General features: G+C 45.2%; 1 protein-coding gene across 7 annotated transcripts in view; it reads left to right on the top strand.

Moving 5' to 3' along the window:
* tafa5l (TAFA chemokine like family member 5, like) overlaps nucleotides 1-19,677 on the top strand; it is a 62,607-nt gene that overhangs the window by 11,091 nt on the left and 31,839 nt on the right. For all 7 annotated transcript variants that reach the window (XM_035380888.1, XM_035380884.1, XM_035380883.1 and 4 more), the window contains exon 3: nucleotides 17,245-17,394. In XM_035380888.1, coding sequence (XP_035236779.1) covers nucleotides 17,245-17,394 — 150 coding nt within the window. The remainder of the gene's footprint in view (nucleotides 1-17,244; nucleotides 17,395-19,677) is intronic.

Raw genomic sequence — 19,677 nt, forward strand, 5'->3', positions numbered from 1 at the left:
TGTTATTGTTGCCTGGGTTACGGTCAGGCCTGGGAGCTATGGAGATGGTGTATGTATGAAGTTTCTGCAGCTCCTGGGGTGTGCTCTGCTGTTCTCACCATCGGAGCTGAAGAAAATTTAAGTGGACGGGGAAAGAGTGCGCATTGGTAGACTGCGGCTTGTTGGGTTGTGCTTTAAAAAAAAAAAAAAAAAAAAAAATGTAAAAGATGATTCCTGCTCTCGTCTTAGCTACTCTGCAGAAGAGCCTTTTCTTCGAGTCTCAGCTATTGTTAATTTGAGGGGGGTGTTTTTCAAAAACCCACAGCTGCTGGGCACTTCAGGTCCATGTAGCAGCAGAACTGATCAGTGCTATGAGAGCCTATTATCTTACAACCGAAGGGGATGGTTGGGGAGAGCAGTAATAACATGCCAGTGGTAGAGTTTCAGTCATACGTCTCAACCTCTGTAGCGTCTGTTGTGCCTGTCTACGAGAACGCTGTATGTCTGTCTCGGTGGACATCCGCTCAGGCAAAGAAGAGCAGAATTATTTTCAGCCTGCCGGATGACTCCCTCTTTTAGCTGTGTGCGTGTGTGTGTGTGTGTGTGTGTGTGCATGCGATAGTGAAGTACAGTCCCAGCTGACACAATGACACCGCCTCAGCTTTGAGTCAGATTTTCATTTTGAGAAGCTAACTTTTTGAAATGTGGAATAGTGCTTTTCAAGGGAAGTTAACTGTGCTGTTAGGGTGCATTTGAATTTAACAGCACACCTGAAGAGCTTCCTTTATGGCTCCTGCTCTGAGCAGCGTTTGTAAATTTTTGCTTTTTCGGCCAAGCTTCACTTTGGTGTTGTGAAAGCGTTTTCTTATAGTTCTAGGTTCCCAAGGTAACCCATTGTGGGGATATACTATATACTATATACAACTTTATTGAGGGGATATTGTGATACCTTTGTATCATTTTCAATATGTTATTTTGAGCAGAATGACAGCATTGTATATAAGGTCTGATGGAAATCTAAAATTGCACCCAGTTCTTCTCTGTTTGCACAAGATTTAATCGTGACTTCATGCATGTGCGTCCCCTAGTCAGATAGACCACTTCACTCCAAAACACCTGACAGAAATTTAATGAAGGATCTAATCTTTTTGTTCAACACAGAATAAATACACATTTCACTAATTTTACTTCCCTTGCATCAAAACCCAAAATTTACTGGCATTTTGTAATAATGAAACATTGCCGCCCTCTCGTCTTACGGTGCGCCCCCCCCCCCCCCCCCCCCCCCTTCGTTTCCTTATGAAGTTTGTTTTTGTGAAGAATGAGAGTTTTTTCTGAAACTGGAGATGAGATTTTTGTTTTAAGTAAATGGATGGCACATTAGCCTTCCTTTTCACACCCACAAGAAGATGACACGCTCTTCGGCTAGGGTAGTTACCATAGTTACAAATGTCAAGGAGACCACTGAACAAAAAGCGGTGCCTTAAATGTAATAAGAATAGCATTTTCATTGACAGGGCACTGAAAGGAGTAATAAATAATTAAATAAATACATTTTTTTAAAACTCTGGGAGAGTTAAAGAGGTTTGAGGACCATTTGTATCCAGTTTTATGGATATGCTTATGCTTTATGAGTGCTTTGTTCATTTAAGACCTATTTATAATAATAATAATACATTTTTATTTATAAAGCACCTTTCAGGACACCTGAGATCACTTTACAGGGACATCAGGATAAGACACACAGTACAGGGGATGAACAAAAAACAAAGATGTTAGTTTCCACAGAAAATCATGAAGTGGATCTCTTTATGGGATACCTGTGAATTACGATAATCCATCCGGAATGTTACAAGTGCATGGGTTAGAGTTTCTGTGTTGGAATAAATGAGAGAGGTTCTGAGTTTGGAGGTGGCAAAAGGCAGTTTTGGTGATTTTCTTTGTGTGGTTCAAAGGAAATTGCAGAGTCCAGAATGACACCAAGGCTCTTGATTTGAGCAGAAACAGGGAGAGGGAAATTGTGGTTTTGCATGCATGGTTTTGGTCTTGGTTTTGGTTTCTGTTGAGATGTGGAAAGTTGTGGGTCATTAGTGAGAGAGAGTAACAGGCGCAACAGTGAAAACTGATGGCGTGACGTCGCATGATCTGAGCAACGAGTGATGAAAAGTATAGGACCCAGCACCGAACCTTGGGGGACACCTTTAGTGTTGCCTGTCAGACAGATAGGATGTAAACCAGTGAATTGCGAGACCTGTGACGCCAAGGCTAGCTAACCTTTGCCGGAGGATGTGATGGGAGATTGTGTCAAAGGCAACTTTCAGGTCACGTAAGATTAAATGCTAATCAGGTCAGAGTCAGCTGCAAGGAGGCGATTGTTGGTGAAGTAAGGCTGCCTCTGTGCTGTGGTCTGGGCGGAAACCAGACTGTAAGGGTTTTAAAAAATATAATCAGAGGTGAGGTAGTCCTGAAGCTGAGAGGCAACCTCACGCTCAAGAACTTTAGCCTGGAACAGATGGTTTGAAATGTGTCGGAAGTTACTGAGATTTTCTGGGTCAGCAACTGTTTGGGTTTTTTTTGTTTGTTTGTTTTTTTTTTAAGAATAGGTATGACTGCTGCTACCTTGAGGTTGTGAGGTACAATGCCGGAGTTCAGAGATGAGTGGACGATCTGAACCAGCAGAGGCTGAGAGAGAGAGAGGTACAGCAGGCTTTGAGCAGTGTATGGGGCGGCAGTGTAGTATAATGGGTAAGGAGTTGGTCTTGTAACCTGAAGGTCCCAGGTTCAAGTCCCTGCTAGGACCCTGCCGTTGTACTCTTGAGCCTGCATTTACCTTAACCTGCATTTCTTCAGTATATATCCAGCTGTGTAAATGGATAAAAGTTGTGTAAGTCGCTCTGGATAAGAGGGTCTGCTAAATGCCTGTAATGTAATGTAATGTAATGTGTATTGGGTATGGGGTCCAACTGTTATGTACTGTAGTAGCCTTATTTGTCCCCAGCATCCTGGTGCGCCACTTTTAAAGTCTGTATTTTCTATCAGCATTAAGATCCTACTGAAGATTTACTAAAGACTTTAATGTGCACTGGAAAATCTGGAATTATACTTTTCTTTGTGCATGTTGCGATCTTTCATGTGATTCCGGAATAATGATGATTCTGCTCACACTTTGGGAGTTATGGAGGAAATGAGAAGTGTAAAATATGTATCCATTACGTTTTAACATTTGTAAATTTGCAGATCAACGAAATGCTGCGGTGTGTTATGCTGAGAGAGCCCCACATATAGTAGTTCATCATGGAAAAAGAAAATGTGTTTTGCTAAAATTAGTTTTCTCTGCTCAACGAGACTGCATGAAATAGATAACGTAGCATAACAAAATGACAAAAACAGGCCATTCAGCCAAACAATGCTCACCATTTTCCTGACTAAATTGTACCTACAGACTAGATAGTATCTAACAGCGTATCAGGCCTGGCCTTGAAGATCCCCTGAGTTTCTGCCTCTACTGCGTAACCTGGCAGATGTTTACAGCATGTTGAGTACTCGCACAGGTTTTCCCTTCGTCCGGGAAAACCTGTAAGGCTTAACACCTGAGAGAAAAAAAAAAAAGAAACATTTAACGACTGGGAAACCCTTGGATAATGAGATTAGATTTTAATGCAGAATTTAATTAGTTGAGCCTGTGGCGATTAGCTACACTTTTGATGACATCTGTTTGTTGACGGCAGTAAGCTAAAGTCGGATGCATATGACTTTTACCACGGTTCCGCACCCCTGTGATTGGATGATTGGCAGGAGGCCGTGTGACCAAATTCATTCAGACATGTAGGGTAACTACTTTGCAGTATTCTGAAGAGCTTTTCATTGGCTTGATTTTTAGAGAAATCATTCACTCTTCATAGGTGTAAGATCACATGTGATCACAATATGTGATTAGAATTCTCTTAACTGAACATTCTAAGGCTGATGTAACAGTCACTTCTGGTAACTGAAAGCGATGGAGTTCTAGAACACTGAGAAAAAAAAAGCAGTCCAAAAACCTGCTCTTCAAAGGGATATGCTCCACGTCCTGTTTCTTGCTTCCTGAAAGTTCACCTATGTCCACTGTCAACGTAGCTGCTTAGCTGGATTCTCACTGAAGAAGATGAATATAGCTATTGCCAAGTCAGATTTTTTTAAGCTTGGGTCTCGGTTTGCAGTTTGATATCTAAAATTGCCGAAGCAACTTGGCCCAGAAAGCGCATTGGGTTTAGTGACATGTCCTTTTTATTGTCAGCCTTTGACAATCAAGTGAAGTTTTATTTGAACACAAAAGCCGTATCCGTTGCACACGCTCCTGTCATTTTAGAGACACCGATGAGAAAATTGCAGCAGGAAGTACCCGTGTCCTTTGTGGCGAACAAGTGACCGAGGCTAAGTGTTTCACCGTTTTTCAGCAGCATTTGATTGGACGAGGTTGAATGGTGAAGTCCTCCCATTGGTCTAATGGTGAGAACAACGCTTTCAGTTCTCTGCAAGCTCTTGCTGTTGTGGCAAACATTCAAGCAATCTAGCTGAAACTAATTCACTGATATATAGCCTAATCCAAGTCACCCTTAATTTCAACTGTCCAGCTATTCTTCTTTGCGCAAAGTTTTATCTTTAGGCTCAGTACACTTTGTGTGGTCAGTCTTTGTTTCTGTAATGTGCACGATATTTCGGTTTAGTTTGGTTGAACCTTACAAGGGACAAATTTAGGGATACATTAGATGCGGCTCAATCCCTCAAATCAATTCACGTTCTCAGCAGCACTGTTCCCAGTCGGACGCTGACTACTGGCTTACCAGTTCTGAAATTACCCCCCCCCCCCCCCCCCACGCTCCCCCATTTGTAAATTGTCATTAAATTGTGGCTGGGAATCCACTGTACTCCTCCCTGCACTCAGGGCGGGCTTTAAATCTTAACTAAAAAAAAAAGAAAAAGTTAATTTCTGGCTTTATATCAGCAAGGATAGAGAAAATCCTGGCAATTAAGACCTGGATTCAGTTGAGTTGCTCCCCTTGGTCAGTCTTGGATTTAGTCAGGATTACCTGAATTAACTCCAAGGTAATGTATCAGAGCTAACGTTAAATTTGTCTAGGGTTTTTTATTTTCTATTTTCTCAGTGCCAACTCATTTAGTTTTGAAAACTATATTGTATTATGATTATATGCCAGTGCATGTAATTCTGTGAATTTTTTTCCCCCTAACTGATCTCTCTTGTGCACACCAGGAAAATATAAAACATTCTTATATACCGTACAATATTAGCCCTTGAGCGCATGTCGCCATCTAATGTAACGTAAGGTATGGGCATGGTTTACTTGTTTGATTGGTCTATTTGTGAATTAAATCAAGTGAATTAAGATATGTTGCTATCGTGGGTGATGGAATGGGATATTTTATTAGATTATATTTTGTGACCAGTGAACTGTCAAATAAATTTCGTTTCTACCTCCAAAACCATTTTGGAAGAGTCCTGGAGATGCTCAAATTTAAAAGCTGTCATGCTATAGCCTGTTTCAGGTCAGTAGTTGCAGTTGTGCTGTTGTTCAAACTCTTTTCAGTCTTTCATTTCTCATTGGCATAAGTGCCTTTAAGCATTTTGTTATCTTTTTGCTTATGCGGTATGTCTTCTAGTCATGTTATAATTGCTGTACGTTTGGATGTTTTCCCTGGTGCCAGTGGACAGACAGTCTGTTAGTAATAGTACTCTGTTAACATGAAAACCTAAGACTTTATTGACGCAAAGTTATTTCATACATGTTGTATTTGTAACTGTAAAACTAGAATTACATACGACTGTAAAAAGTAATTAATATTTATTGACGGCATGCTGAAATTGCTATGTTGTTTTATGCAGTAGTATGTTGTACTTGTAACTGTAAAACTAGTATTAAGTGGATTTATCATGTTGGTTTTACAATGGGTCTCACCATTCAATCACCACCATCACGATCTTAAGTGCTGCCATTTAGCTGATTCCTTCTGCATTCATTATTACGTATTGTGTGTGTGTGTGTGTGCGTGCGCGCGTGTGTGTGTGTGTGTGTGTGTGCGTGCGTGCATGTGTGTCTGTGTGCCTGTTTTCCTTGAAGGTTTTTTGCAAAATTGCACAGTAAGGGTACATTTCCTGTTTTAAACACAAGCAAACCTTTCAGATGGAGGCTCATGCATAATGGATATGTTCATCTGCCCACCACTCGATTAAATTGTCCCCCCGCTCCTTTCTGGATTCTTATTATTTCATAAACACACGAAATCCGGATAATTATGTTTGCGGCAATTCCAGGTAGTTCGGGTGGGTTTCGACGACTTCCTGTTCCGTCTCTGCGCAGGTATCCCACGCGTGCGAGCACTTACGGCTCTGGTTTCAAAACGAGGCTTTGATGGATGGCTAAAACGGCAGAAGCTGTATAACGCAGGTTAATTCATTTTTCTCTGCCGTTTAGTACTTCCTGTTATTCCTAAGTGAAACGCTCCTGCCTGCTGGGTTATTACCGCATGCAAGAGCAATCACATCAATATTAGCGGAGTACTTACACCCCTGTGCTTACAGCAATTATAGTGAACGAATGTGTGCGTGGTATGTGTGTGTGCATGTGTGTGTGTGTGTGCATGTGTGTGTGTGTGTGTGTACCTGCCTGTGTGTGTGCATGTGTGTGTGTGTGTGTGTGTGTGTGTGTGTGTTTGCCTGCCTGTGTGTGTGTGTGTGTGTGTTTGCCTGCCTGTGTGTGTGTGTGTGTGTGCGTGTGTGTGGGGGGGGGTCTGTGTAGGGTCAGCAGCAGGGTGCGTGACCGTCCCAGAGGAGGTGGCACCTCTCTGAATGACCAGCTCCGCAGGTGTTGCACAAGCAATGGTTGGCTGTTTTTCCTGAAAAGAAGCGGGTAATGATGCACACAGAGCCATGGCACAGGCGTGACTGGCCCAGCGCGTTCAGCAGTGTAGCGCAGTGTAGCGCAGTGTAGCATGCATGCCGTTTTCACATGACCATCAAACGGCCTTTGCGCAGGTGAAAGGTCCGCACGGTGGCATTTCACTGGCAAAGATTTTTTGAGGCTGGGCTTAAGGTGTGTGGGCGTGAGGCCGGTCCTCAAAGCGGGTCTCACACACCGATACGTCGCCCGGGAAGATTTTGTGGCTATATTTGGAATTAGCTCACTTGAAAATATGTGGCAAGACGACATTCTATGCGGCTTGGTATCAATAGAGCAATTCCACCTATTTATCCTTTAACGGGGCATCGATAACATGCTAATTAGATTTTACTGCCAAACCAGCCGATACTTGCTGTCCTCATTGCCATTGTATCGAGAACTTGGCAAGTTTGCTCTGTAATTTTTGCCCTGAATGTTTGATTGGCTGGCTGAATTTCACTGAGATTCGAAAACACTTGACCGAAATGAATCTAGCCTGCTGGTCGAAATTAGGTAGCATAGCCACCACTCTTTCTAGAAAGCTTTCAGATCCTCCTTTAAGGTATTGCAGTAAGTTTGTGGGAATGTCCCATTAAAAAAGGGGCTTCTTTAATGTGGTTTCTTTTATCTTAGAAATAATGACCGTTGTTGTGTACTTGCTGCACTCAATTTTGGAAGTCCGGGAGAAAATAATGATTATTGTACTCAACGGCATGTTCCCATTGCGGTCCAAGCTCCAGCCAGGAAAATCCTATCCGCTCACAAGCTGACTGTTTATATATCTTCTTATAATCGAGACAGAAGGAATTTCAGAATCGAATCGATGATATTAGCCGCTGTCCTGTGTTAGCATAAGAAGCAAAATTTTATTGGATTGTATAAAATCATGTGCATGAGAAAGAGAGAGACAGAGAGAAAGAGCGGGAAAAGATAAAACATAATGTACCCTCCTCTTAGAGAGAGAGAGAGGAAGAGAGAGAACAGGAAAGGAGGAAACATAGTGTACCCTTCTCAGAGAGAGAGAGAGAGAGAGGAAGAGAGCGAACAGGAAAAGGGAAAACATATTGTACCCTCTTCTGAGAGAGAGAGAGAGAGGGGAAGAGAGTGAACAGGAAAAGGGAAAACATATTGTACCCTCTTCTGAGAGAGAGAGAGAGAGAGAGGGGAAGAGAGAGAACAGGAAAAGGAAAACAGTGTACCCTCTTCTGAAAGAGAGAGAGAGAGATATCAGTCACGGGTCACAGTCAGTGTTGGCTCTTCTCTCTGAACATCCGTGTTGACAGACACAGTGGGCGCACCCAGGGGTGCCATATGGAAGGGGAAAATTTGGATGATTCCAAAGCCCCCAGACTGACAGGGGCCCTCAAAACTCAAAAATAGTTCAGGGATGGGGTGGCCCGGGGAGGTGGGGCTCGGTGTGAGGTCTTTTCACAGGCAAAAAAAATAACTGGATGCGGCGTCCCTGGGTGCACCTTGAAGTCACATTGTACTTATCGTCGCCGTTTTCTCAAAATACTGTCCACCGCATAGCTCATTCACTGGGACTTTGATGACCCGAACGGTTCCGCGCCAGGATCTGTCCCCGGACACCTAGGCTATATAAAGCAGAGGATTGTGGGAATGTTCCTTCAGGGTGATCCAGGGAGGTGTGAGGCCCAGGTGAGTTTGCGCGCGCGCGCTGGCCAAAAATTCGTCCGTTTTACTTTTTAAAACACGGCGACCTGTTCGTAAATTTTTTTATTTTCCACCTAAACTGTCCACTAAAATACGTTTTTGAAAACATTTGAGGTGAGAAATAAGCCTTGTAATTGCCGAATCTTGGTTCATATTTGACGTGCGACGCCTAGTTTAATGGTTTGATCCGAGGTTCGTGAGCCGGGCTCAGCTACCCAAATATGCTGTGCTTATTGCTAATATCTGTAGCTTATTCTTCTGCCTAGTTGGCTTTGCAGATGTTAGACCAGAATAGTGTTCATTGTTCTCGGGTAGAAATAGCTGTACAAAATAAGTAATTGTACCTTACTGAACCCGTGTTCAGCAGTTGTCTACGATCATGAAAATGCACTTTTTTGTATGTCGCTTTGGATAAAAGCGTCTGCCAAATGAATGTAATGTAATGTAATGTAATGCTGTGCAGATTCATTTGCATATGGAACACTTTATGCAAATGAGATGGACACTCCTACTCCGCCCACCCCAGGAAGCATTTTTCAAAATTACGTAGCCGGCTGAGCCAGGTTGTGCAATTACTCTTTTCTTCTCAAAAAGTTTTCCCAGTTAATTTTGGTGATTTGTGGGACTTTGCATTTGTGGAAAACTCCGTGGGGGGGGGGGGGGGGGGGGGGGTGGGAAGGAATGGAAGCTGATTGGACACAGAGATGCTTTGCTTCTGGGGTTCTATTGGCTATTCCAGAATCCCCCGGAGAGAAGAGAACTGTTGCAAAAACACATGGTCGGAATAGCTGTGGGATTTGTTGACCCCTTCAGCAAAACAATGAAAGGCATTTCGTACTTATCGGCGGACAGGAAATTAAAGATTTTATTTTATTATTAAATACGGCGACGCGGTCGGGCTCGCCTCCCCTTTGATTCAGGGGCGTCGTTGCTCAGGCGCTGCCGAAGGTCCCATTGGCCAGTTTTCTGTTCTATTTCACGCATCATCTCGGGAGGCGTGCGCGGTGTGTCCTCGGCAATCGCGTCGCTCCGCAGACCGTTGCAGGCGAGTCGGGGTAGGGCGCGGGGGGTCGCCTCTGGTTTGGTTTGGCTGTCGCCGAGCCGTCGGGGCGGTGTGGCCGTACGGAACGTGTGAATTACGGGGGAAGGCGGGCGCGGTCGCCCCCCGAGCGCGTCCCGCGGGGCTGCTGGGGGGGCGGGCCGCACCGCTCCGGCCTCGCCTGGCTGCTGAGCCTGCCGCAGCCCCGGGAGCTGACTGGGGATGGGAGTGTGTGTGTGTGTGTGTGTGTGTGTGTGTGTGTGTGTGTGTGTGTGTGTGTGTGTGTGTAGTGTGTGTGTGAGAGTGTGTGTGTGTGTGTGTAGTGTGTGTGTGTGTGTGTGTAGTGAGTGTGTGTGTGTGTGTAGTGTGTGTGTGAGAGTGTGTGTGTGTGTGTGTAGTGTGTGTGTGTGTATAGTGAGTGTGTGTGTGTGTGTGTGTAGTGTGTATGTGTGTGTGAGAGTGTGTGTGTGTGTGTGTGTGTGAGAGAGAGTGTGGGTGTGTGTGTGTGTGAGAGTGTGTGTCTGTGTGTATGCAGTGTGTGTGTGTGTGTGTGTGTGTGTGTAGTGAGTGAGAGTGTGTGTGCCTATGTGTTTGTGTGTAGTGTGTGTGTGTGTGTGTGAGAGTGTGTGTGTTTCTGTGTGTCTATGTCTGTGTGTATGCAGTGTGTGTTTAGTGTGTATGTGTGAGTGTGTGTGAGGGTGTGTGTGTATGCAGTGTGTGTGTGTGTGTTTGCAGTGTGTGTGTGTGCAGATGTGGTCTGGAGATGTAGCCAGAGAACACAACATGGCCGAGCTGTTAGAGCCTGGGCATCTGGCCCTGCTGCTGGAGGGCAGGGATGTGGATGCGTTTGCTTTTTCTCTCTCTCCCTCTCTGTCTCTTTCCCTCTCTCCCTCTCTGTCTTTCTCTACATATCCCTCCCTCTCTCTCTCTGCCTCTCCCACTCTCTCTTTCTCTTACTCTGGCTCTCTCTCTCTCTCTCGCTCCAGGGCTGAGAGCTGGGCTGCCTCTAGCAATCTGTCTGTTGAATTCCATTATTCTGCTGCTATATATACATACAGTGCAGATACTAACTAAATGGACGTGCACACATGCAGACAGAACACGCACACGTGTACGCACACACATATACACACATGCACATGCACATGCGCGCACACACTGCACATACACACACACGCACTCACACACACACACGCACTCACACGCACGCACACATGTACGCATCACTGATAACTAAATTCAAATACCATAGCTAAAAATACCAGTTATGTTATTGCAAAAAAATAATAATAGTACAAACAGCCTGATGAATGGCTGTGGTTGAAGTGCACACTGTGTGCTGCAGGTAACCTGCTTGCAGGTAATGGTCCTGAATCTGTGTTTCAGGCATTATTCAACAAGTATGGCGGTTTCAGTGAGGGTCAGCACCTGATCCCTTTGCACTGCTACCCTTTGTCTTCTGTCTGGCGCGGAGGGATTACTGTCGTGCTTCTCAGATTAACTCACGCTAATTACAACAAAGTGATTGTTTTTCATCAAATGCTTTTGATTAATTAAAAAGAGATCAGAGGTCAGTTATGTAACTTTTTTTGCCCCCCAGTTATTACTAAAGTGGTTTCATGTGTGGTGTCTGGAGTGTGGCGCTTCTGCATTGGATACCGTCAGTTAGCCAGGAATCAGATAATTACTTGGTTGACTTAATTGTGCATACATTAAAAAAAAACAAGAAAAACATCATTTTTAGATCCATGTTAATTATTTCTTTCTCTGAATTGAAACTTATTAATAGTCTGATACTAGATCACACGCAGCACTTCAGCAGAACACAGGGGAACTGTTATGTTTGAAGCAGGTGAAACAAAATGGAAAAAAAAAAAAAAAACTAATTTCCTGTGTGGTTCGCCAAATAGGATCTTTATTAATATTATCTTTGACTATCAGTGTACTGCCGCACATAGGAGAATTGGAAGGTACACAATTATGCAGATTCACACGTACCACACGCTGACATGCAAGTGGACCTGCATTTTTGCTGGTTAGATTCTACCTGCAAGTGACGCATTGAATCTGTCTGTGTGTAGTGTGTATTTATGTTTTTGCATATTTAGGTGTGTGTGTAGCGTGTATTTATGTGTTTGCATATTTAGGTGTCTGTGTGTAGCGTGTATTTATGTGTTTGCATATTTAGGTGTCTGATGCGTCGCGTGTATTCATGCGTTTGCATATTTAGGTGTGTGTGTGTGTGTGTGTGTGCACACATATGAATGCTGGTATATGATGCCATGTGAGGCCCTTTTTTCAGATTAAGGAGACAGAAAGAGTCCTCTCTATCCGCAGGGAACCTTAGTCTGTTGTTATCCTGCTGTTGTGCTTGAAGACCAAATTCCAGGTCCTGGTGGCTGTTGCTGTGTGTTTAAATTTCATAATCTGAAATGAAGATAAGGCCGAATGCCCTGACTCAAGAACACGGCAGAGAGCAGCTGTCATATCAATTAACTCAGCCACACAAGATGGAATAGCTGTCTTAGCTTAGGGCATATTAAAAAAGTCCATCTCGCAACCCCAACCCCCACCCCCCCCCCCCCCCCCCAGCCTTTCTCCACCAATCCTATTTTTAAGGCTTATCACAGAAAACCTATTCATCTCTCCACTGTTAAAACATGGAGAGGGCACCGTAATCTGATGACAGGGCCGTCCGGGGAGGCAGGCAGGAAACGTGCTGCGAGGAGGTGGAAGGGGAGGGGCCATAGCTAAATTAACCCACTGAAGAGTAGTTTTTATTTTATTCTATTTTTTTGGAATGCCCTTTTCAAAATTCTAAGTCAGTGTTCTAGAACTCCGTCGCTTTCAGTTACCAGCAGCGATTGTTACATCAGCGTTAGAATGTTCAGTTGAGAACACTCTAATCACATTTGTGATCTCACACCTTAAAGGGTTAATTGACGAATTAGCATGAACAGCATAGCCAGTGGAGTTGAGGCATCCATGGGTTGATTCCCTTATATGAATTCAGGTGATAAAATTTTTTTATGTAAAAAAAAAAAATTTGTTATGAGTGAATGCTGAGAAGGTTACTGATGTGTGGAGAGGATCCCAGCTGTAAGAGGGCTGTGGAGGGAGGTGACTTTGAGGACTTCTTGTCCCCTCAGTGAATTTTTGTGGAACCCCTGACCTCCGGTCTGCTTCCCTGAAACAGATGGCTGAGTGAGGTGCAGTGGGGGACTGTCAGAGCAGGGCGGTGAGGCATGAGGGTCGTCTCTGTGTGCCTTCACTCACACACAGCACAGAAACAAGGGCTGTTATGCCTTCGCTTTCCCACGCTGATTGCTGTAAAGATTTTGCCGTAAAGATTTTGTGATGTTTATGAAAGTGGGAATTCAATGTCAGTGCTAGCTTGGACCGGGTTTCCCCCAGGAAAATAGGATGGGGAAGTGTCTCAGAGAGTAAAGCAGCAGCGGTGGTGTGATGTGGTGAGCTTTAGTATTCACATGGTGTAACCTACACCTGACCTGACTACAAGGTGCTGGTTTTGTTGAAATAGCACACATTTGTTGAATGTTTCAACATACTGTAAGATTATGGAGACCTGACCTGAGTCTGAGGTTTTATTGATTTTTATCTGACCAGCGGTGGGGGGGTAGTTAGGATGATTCCAAGGGCCCTGACTGACAGGTACCTTCAATGTAATGAAGTTATCTTTGGTTGCACCTGAGCAGTTGTCGGATGTGCGGACGATTCTTCTACTATTGACAGGGGTCTTCAAAAAATAATAAGGACATAGGATTTTCTGGGGTGGAGGGGGCCCAACGTGAGGTCCCTTCATGGGGCCCAGAATCCCTGTTGGCATTACATTACAGGCATTTAGCAGAGGCTCTTATCCAGAGCGACTTAAATAACTTCTTATGTCCCGTTTTACATCGCGTCCATTCATACAGCTGGATGTACGCCGAAGCAATGCAGGTTAAGCGCCTTGCTCAAGGGTACAACGGCAGTGTCCTAGCTGGGAATCGAACCTGTGACCTTCAGGTTACAAGCCCAGCTCCGTGCCCATTGTCCTACACCGCCGCACAGCACCCTGGTCTCAGGTGTTTGAAGAGGTTGCCCGTGATGTCACCAGGGGGCATGTTTCTCACGGTGATTTCTGAGCGTAAGCGACACGTTTACCTCGCTGCATAAAGGACTGTTGGCCTCTTGCACAGTGTAGCACAGTGGGTAGGGAACTGGGCTTGTAACCGAAAGGTCGCAGGTTCGATTCCCGGGTAAGGACACTGCCGTTGTACCCTTGAGCAAGGTACTTAACCGGAATTGCTTCAGTATATATCCAGCTGTATAAATGGATACAATGTAAAATGCTATGTAAAAGTTGTGTAAGTCGCTCTGGATAAGAGCGTCTGCTAAATTCCTGTAATGTAATGTAACGTAATGCACAGGGAGCTAATCCAGCCCTGTATCCGTGGCTGCAGTGGGCGGAGCCAGCGTCCGTGACACACGCGTGTGTGTACCGCTAAGCTCTGCAGCTGGAGGACGGTGGTCTGCTCTTACTGACCACGGACTGGCGACTGCGTTCAGCATAGGCTACGTTTACGTTTGCACTCCAACATGGGAGTAATCGGTTTATGAGAAAATAATAATCAGTTTATTGCTGCTGGGTTTTTCATTTTGTGTCTGTGCACCTCGCTCTTTGGCACTGTTTTTTTTTTTTTTTTTTTCCCTGTATTAAAATTTATATTGTTTTGTATAATTTGTTTTGCTAACTCAGCTAACTCGGTTCGCTAACTCACTGACCTTTTTGTAATGGATCGATCCTAATTTTCAGCGGTATGTGAGTTTTTCATTATGCACTTATAATAAATAATATAATGAATAATCAGTTTATGCCAGTATTTCGATTATTGTGTACCCATGGGTGTAAGTAATGAGTTTATGCCAATAGCTGCATTTACATGATTCTTTTCATAACGGGCGTAGGCTCAGCGGAAATGGTGTAAACGGCTGCCATGCTTGTTTTCACGTGGGATCTACGACTTCCATCTGACACCCGCAGTTTACTAAGGCCGAAAGACAGAGTATGCCATCTACACGCAACAACAAAAGATCACAAGCTTGGGCAAAAATGCAGGCGTCTTGGTCGGCTTTCGAATACACCGATTATGACCTTACACTGATAAAGACGACCTAAAGCCATTTAAATGACCATTTCAGTAATATTGCCATGATAATATTGAGTGAGATCAGAGTATCAGTGTGCATGTAAAATGCACTGAGGGTCTGATTTACTAGAAAGAGCATTTAGCGTGTGCAAAACCTTTTAGCACGCCCAAACTAATAACACAAGCAATGATTGGTGCAAAGCAAATGGCGTGACCAATCATTGCTCATGTTATTGGTTTTGCGTCTCAGTGAGTCAGGCCCGGAATGTCATTAGCACAAGGGCTGGTCATTATTCCAGCAGGACCCGGTGTCTGAGCATTAATCAGCCTCTGCTATCCGCACTAGCATCAGCCAGTGCCTAGTGCAGGGGTCCACAAATCCAGCCCTCAAGACCAGTAGCGCTCCTGCTTTTCTTTCCCGCCTTGATTAAATAATTCATTAGTTAATTAACTCACCTGGTGTCCCGGTTTAAATCAGTCCTTGATTAGAGGGGAAGAATGAGAACCAGCAGCAGTACTGCTGGCCTTGGGGGCCAGATTTGGGTGTCCCGGGTCTAGTGGCAACACTCTAAAGATTAATGAAGTGCCACTATTCCGAAAAAAATTGAGGCAACAATTTGCATTCAAGTTTTTGAGTAATTTCTACTTGGGGTTTTATTAAGTAGATGCTATAAGCCTATCACTGGCAGACTAACACAGCTGGTTTAATTACAGTACAACCAATGTGGCTTTCCTCCATATTTAAAGTCTTGATTACGTTGAACCTACTTAAACATTCATGTTCTTATTCATTGAGATATTAAGCTAATCTTTTGAATTATGTTGATTCAACAAGTAATCTTTTAAAATTTTTGCTCAGTTTTTCTTTTGCCAATTGTTGCTTCAATATGTTTGTATAAATTCCCCTTTTTCAAGAAATCAAGAATTAAAAAAAAAATGATTTCACCTTTACTTTTAATTTGTCAGTTTTGTTGATCAATCACACAATACAACAGATCTCAAACATGTATTCAGAATTTTCAGTCACCATTAAATGTGAATGTCATGTTTTCATCGTTTGACTTTTCAGATGCCGAAGACAGAGACCTCATTTAGCCTTATCTCCCTAATTAGCAAATAGATATATTTGTAATTTTCCCTTAGCACCATTAACCTTCGGTGGTGCGTTTTCCTCAAAGTGTAGATTTCCTTTTTTTTTGCTACGGAAAGCATTGATGCATCTTGAGAGGAGAAATGAGCTAAGATGTTTCACAAGATAGCATTTATTTATTTATTTTTTTTCCTGGTGGTGCATTATCATCAGAAAACATTAATTAGCATATTAATGGAGTGTCTATTAAGGCTTCCTGTGCCAGAGTTGTGCGGCGGCGGCGTGTTGCACAAAAGCCCGTCTCGAACTACAAAGCACCGCGAGGAGCGCGCAGCACAGAAATGGGCCTGGAGGGAAACAAACGCCGAGAAAAAGATTGGTGTGACCTCTCTCCACCTCTATCGCTCGGGCCTTTTTCACCGGCAAGAGAGAATGAAAGAGGTGTGAAGTAGTGGGGCTCTGAAGATTTGGGGGGGTCGGGGGGGGCGGGGAGGTTGGGGGATGGGGGGTGAGGGGGTGAAGGGGGGGGGCTGCTGTAAATTGGGGTGAAAGGAAAGTACGGGAGAGGACTGACTGGTCTGAACCATAAATGCTGCAGTTTAAAGGAGGGCCTCCCTGGCTGGCTTTGATGAAGCTCTTCGGGATGAAATGCTCTCTGTCTTCCTCTCGCGGAGACAGCCCAAGGGGCTTTGTGCTCGCGCAGAGCGCGCTCACTCTCCTCCTGGCTCAGGCTCGTGCCTCTCCAAGAGAACGAGCGGCTGCTTACCGAGTTGGCTCAGTTCTCACTGTTTTTTTTTTTTTTTTTTTTTACATTGGTAGACAGTCTTCAGGGTTTCTGGGGGATCAGGGGAGTGAGAGAATGTCTATGTACGGTGAATGAGGAGGGGAAATGTGGAGTACTGTTTTGAAGTTTTGGTAAGAAGATCTATTTTCTGCGATTGTGTTTTTGATTTGATTTGTGTTTGTGTAGTTTGGGTGATTTTATTATGTTTTTAGGTTAGGTTAGGTTTCTTTCAGTGGTTTCTTTTTTGTGTTTTTATTTATATTTTTTTGCTCATTTTCACTTGTTCATCTGTGTACATGTGGGTGTCTGTGTGCACGTGTGTCTGTGTGTGAGTGAGTTTTTTGAAAATGTTGTAAACAAGTCTTATTTTATTTCATTTTTCGTTCTGCGTAATAAAGGGGACCTAAAAGTAAAAAGAATAAGGTAGAGGCGGTGCGCTGGGCGATGGCTTCTCGAGCTCCTCTTCGCTGCACTGTTCCCATGGTTTCCCCATTGTCGTGTCCTCACCGTTCTCTCCACTCATCGCCTTGGCGACCACCACCATCAGCACCTGAGCTGACCCGCGGTCCTGTGCTCTCCGTCGCCCCCTGCAGGCCAGCTGGCGGTGGGCACGTGCGAGATCGTCATGCTGAACCGGGACAGCAGCCAGCCCCGGCGCACCATCGCCCGACAGACGGCCCGCTGCGCCTGCCGGAGGGGCCAGATCGCCGGGACCACCCGCGCCCGCCCCGCCTGCGTGGACGGTGAGTGCAGTGCTAACGCCTTCCCCCGCTGCGCTAGCGTCGTCCTCTACTGCGCTAGTGCCTCCCTCTGCCACGCTAGCACCTTTCTCAGCTGCGCTAGCACCTCCCTCCGCCTCTATAGCACCTTCCTCCGCCACGCTAGCACCTTCCTCCGCCACGCTAGCACCTTTCTCAGCTGCGCTAGCACCTTCCTCCGCCACGCTAGCACCTTTCTCAGCTGCGCTAGCACCTCCCTCTGCCACGCTAGCACCTTCCTCTGCTACACTAGTGCCTTCCCCCGCCACGCTAGCGCCTTCCTCTGCTACACTAGTGCCTTCCCCCGCCACGCTAGCACCTTCCTCTGCCACGCTAGCACCTTTCTCAGCTGCGCTAGCACCTTTCTCAGTTGCGCTAGCACCTCCCTCCGCCTCTATAGCACCTTCCTCTGCTATGCTAGCGCCTTCCTCCACCGCGATAGTGTCTTCCCCCACCGCGCTAGCGCCTTCCTCCGCCACGCTAGCACCTTGGCCCGCCGTGCTAGCCCCTTCCTCCACCGTGCTAACGTCTTCCTCTGCCACGCTAGCGCCTTCCTCCGCCGCGCTAGCCCCTTCCCCCACCACGTTAGCGCCTTCCTCCACTACGCTAATGCCTTCCCTTACCACGCTAGCACCTTCCTCCACCGTGCTAGCACCTTCCCCCGCCGCGGGCGTTCACTGCGCATTTATGACGCCGAGCTTCTGTGCCGCCGTGCATTCTGGGCCGGGATTTTTTGTTTTGTTTTTTTTTTTTGCACGGCTGGAGAAACGTTTTATTTCACGTATTTTTTCACAAATTGAACTCCTGTCTTTCCAAAGTCCTCTGAGCAGTGAGGGAAGGGCCCCGAGTTGTGGAGCAGTTTTGACTGTTCGTTGTTCGTATTGATGCGAGTTTTTAAAATGATTATATTTTTTTACCCCGGATACTGCCTGAGTGCAGTCGCCACTCCGATTCGATTGGCTGCCCAAATCTGCGGCGGGGGTCGATTCTTCCCGAACGGCGGGACAATGGCATCGTGACCCTAACGCCCCCCCCCCCCCCCCCCCCCCCCCCCCCCCCCCACCCCATGCCCCTCGTGCCCCTCGTGCCAGGGTTCTGCTATGTGTTTTAAAGCCCGCTGGGCTGTCAGCAATTCAGAACTATCAGACATCGCTAATTAACAGGACAGACCTATAATTACGGCGTCGGGAAATGGATTATTATTGGCTTTCCCCCTGTTGCTTTCATGGTCCATTAGTGGGAGGGGAAGTTCATTAAAGCCAAACCTGTCGCTCATGGGCTAATGGAAGATTGAACTACTTATGTTTTTTTTTTAAGATGTAAGTGAACAGGCGTGACTTCTGCAATCTGTGTACGGGGTACACTCTCAGCAAAATAAGGGTTTCTTTGGCTTTGTGTGTTGCCTTCTTAATGTGTCCCCCAAATAGCCAGCCTTTTGTCCCTAAGTGTGTATAAAATCTGTGAGGAGCGTCTGAGTCTGAAGTAGGTGAACGTGTGAAGCCTGTATGGGGAAGGGCCACCAGAATCACCCACAAAAAAATCTGAGATTAGAAAATAAAAAAAGGTTGTATTTCTTTCTTTTATTACTTTGTGTTTAATACGGCTGCAGAACCTGGGGTCAAAATGACCCCACACAGTACCTGTGTATACAAAGTTGCTACAGGACTTTTGAAAACATAGCATATGTATTTATTGCATGTTTACAATTTCTCCCACGAAATTAGCAAAAGTCGTACAGTAGCAAGATGAAAAGATTAATACTAACAATAAGGTGTATAGTAGTATTATAGTAATAAGGTTAACTGGTTTTTAAGAGATGTAAAACACCGAATGGGGTCAAATTGTCCCCAAGCATAATACGAGGGTTATGGAACCCTCTACACTCTCAGAAGAAAAGGTTCCAAAATTCTCCTCTGTGTCTTCACAGAGGAACCCTGTCTAGTTAAAGGGTTCTTTGTTGGGCTAAATGGTTCAATTTGGAAACTTTTCTTATACTTGGCCCAAAGCTGACACCTGGACACACTGGGAGTCGGACTGAATTGCTGTGACACAAATTTCACCCCCAGCCTTATGTGGAGTGTGGCTTATGGGTGCTCTCACGCACACTTCCACTGGTTTTCGGGCTACTGGGTTGACACCCGACGTTGGTCCTCTTATAAGCTGGCATGCACATGCAGTCGAACTGTTGCAGCTGGGACACTGTCTGTCCACACCTGCAACCACAGTTCTTTTAGGAGCTGAGGTAGAAAATGCACCCCTGTTCCTGTA

Source organism: Anguilla anguilla, chromosome 11 (genome assembly GCF_013347855.1).
Source record: "Anguilla anguilla isolate fAngAng1 chromosome 11, fAngAng1.pri, whole genome shotgun sequence".
NCBI classification, from domain to species: Eukaryota; Metazoa; Chordata; class Actinopteri; order Anguilliformes; family Anguillidae; genus Anguilla; species Anguilla anguilla.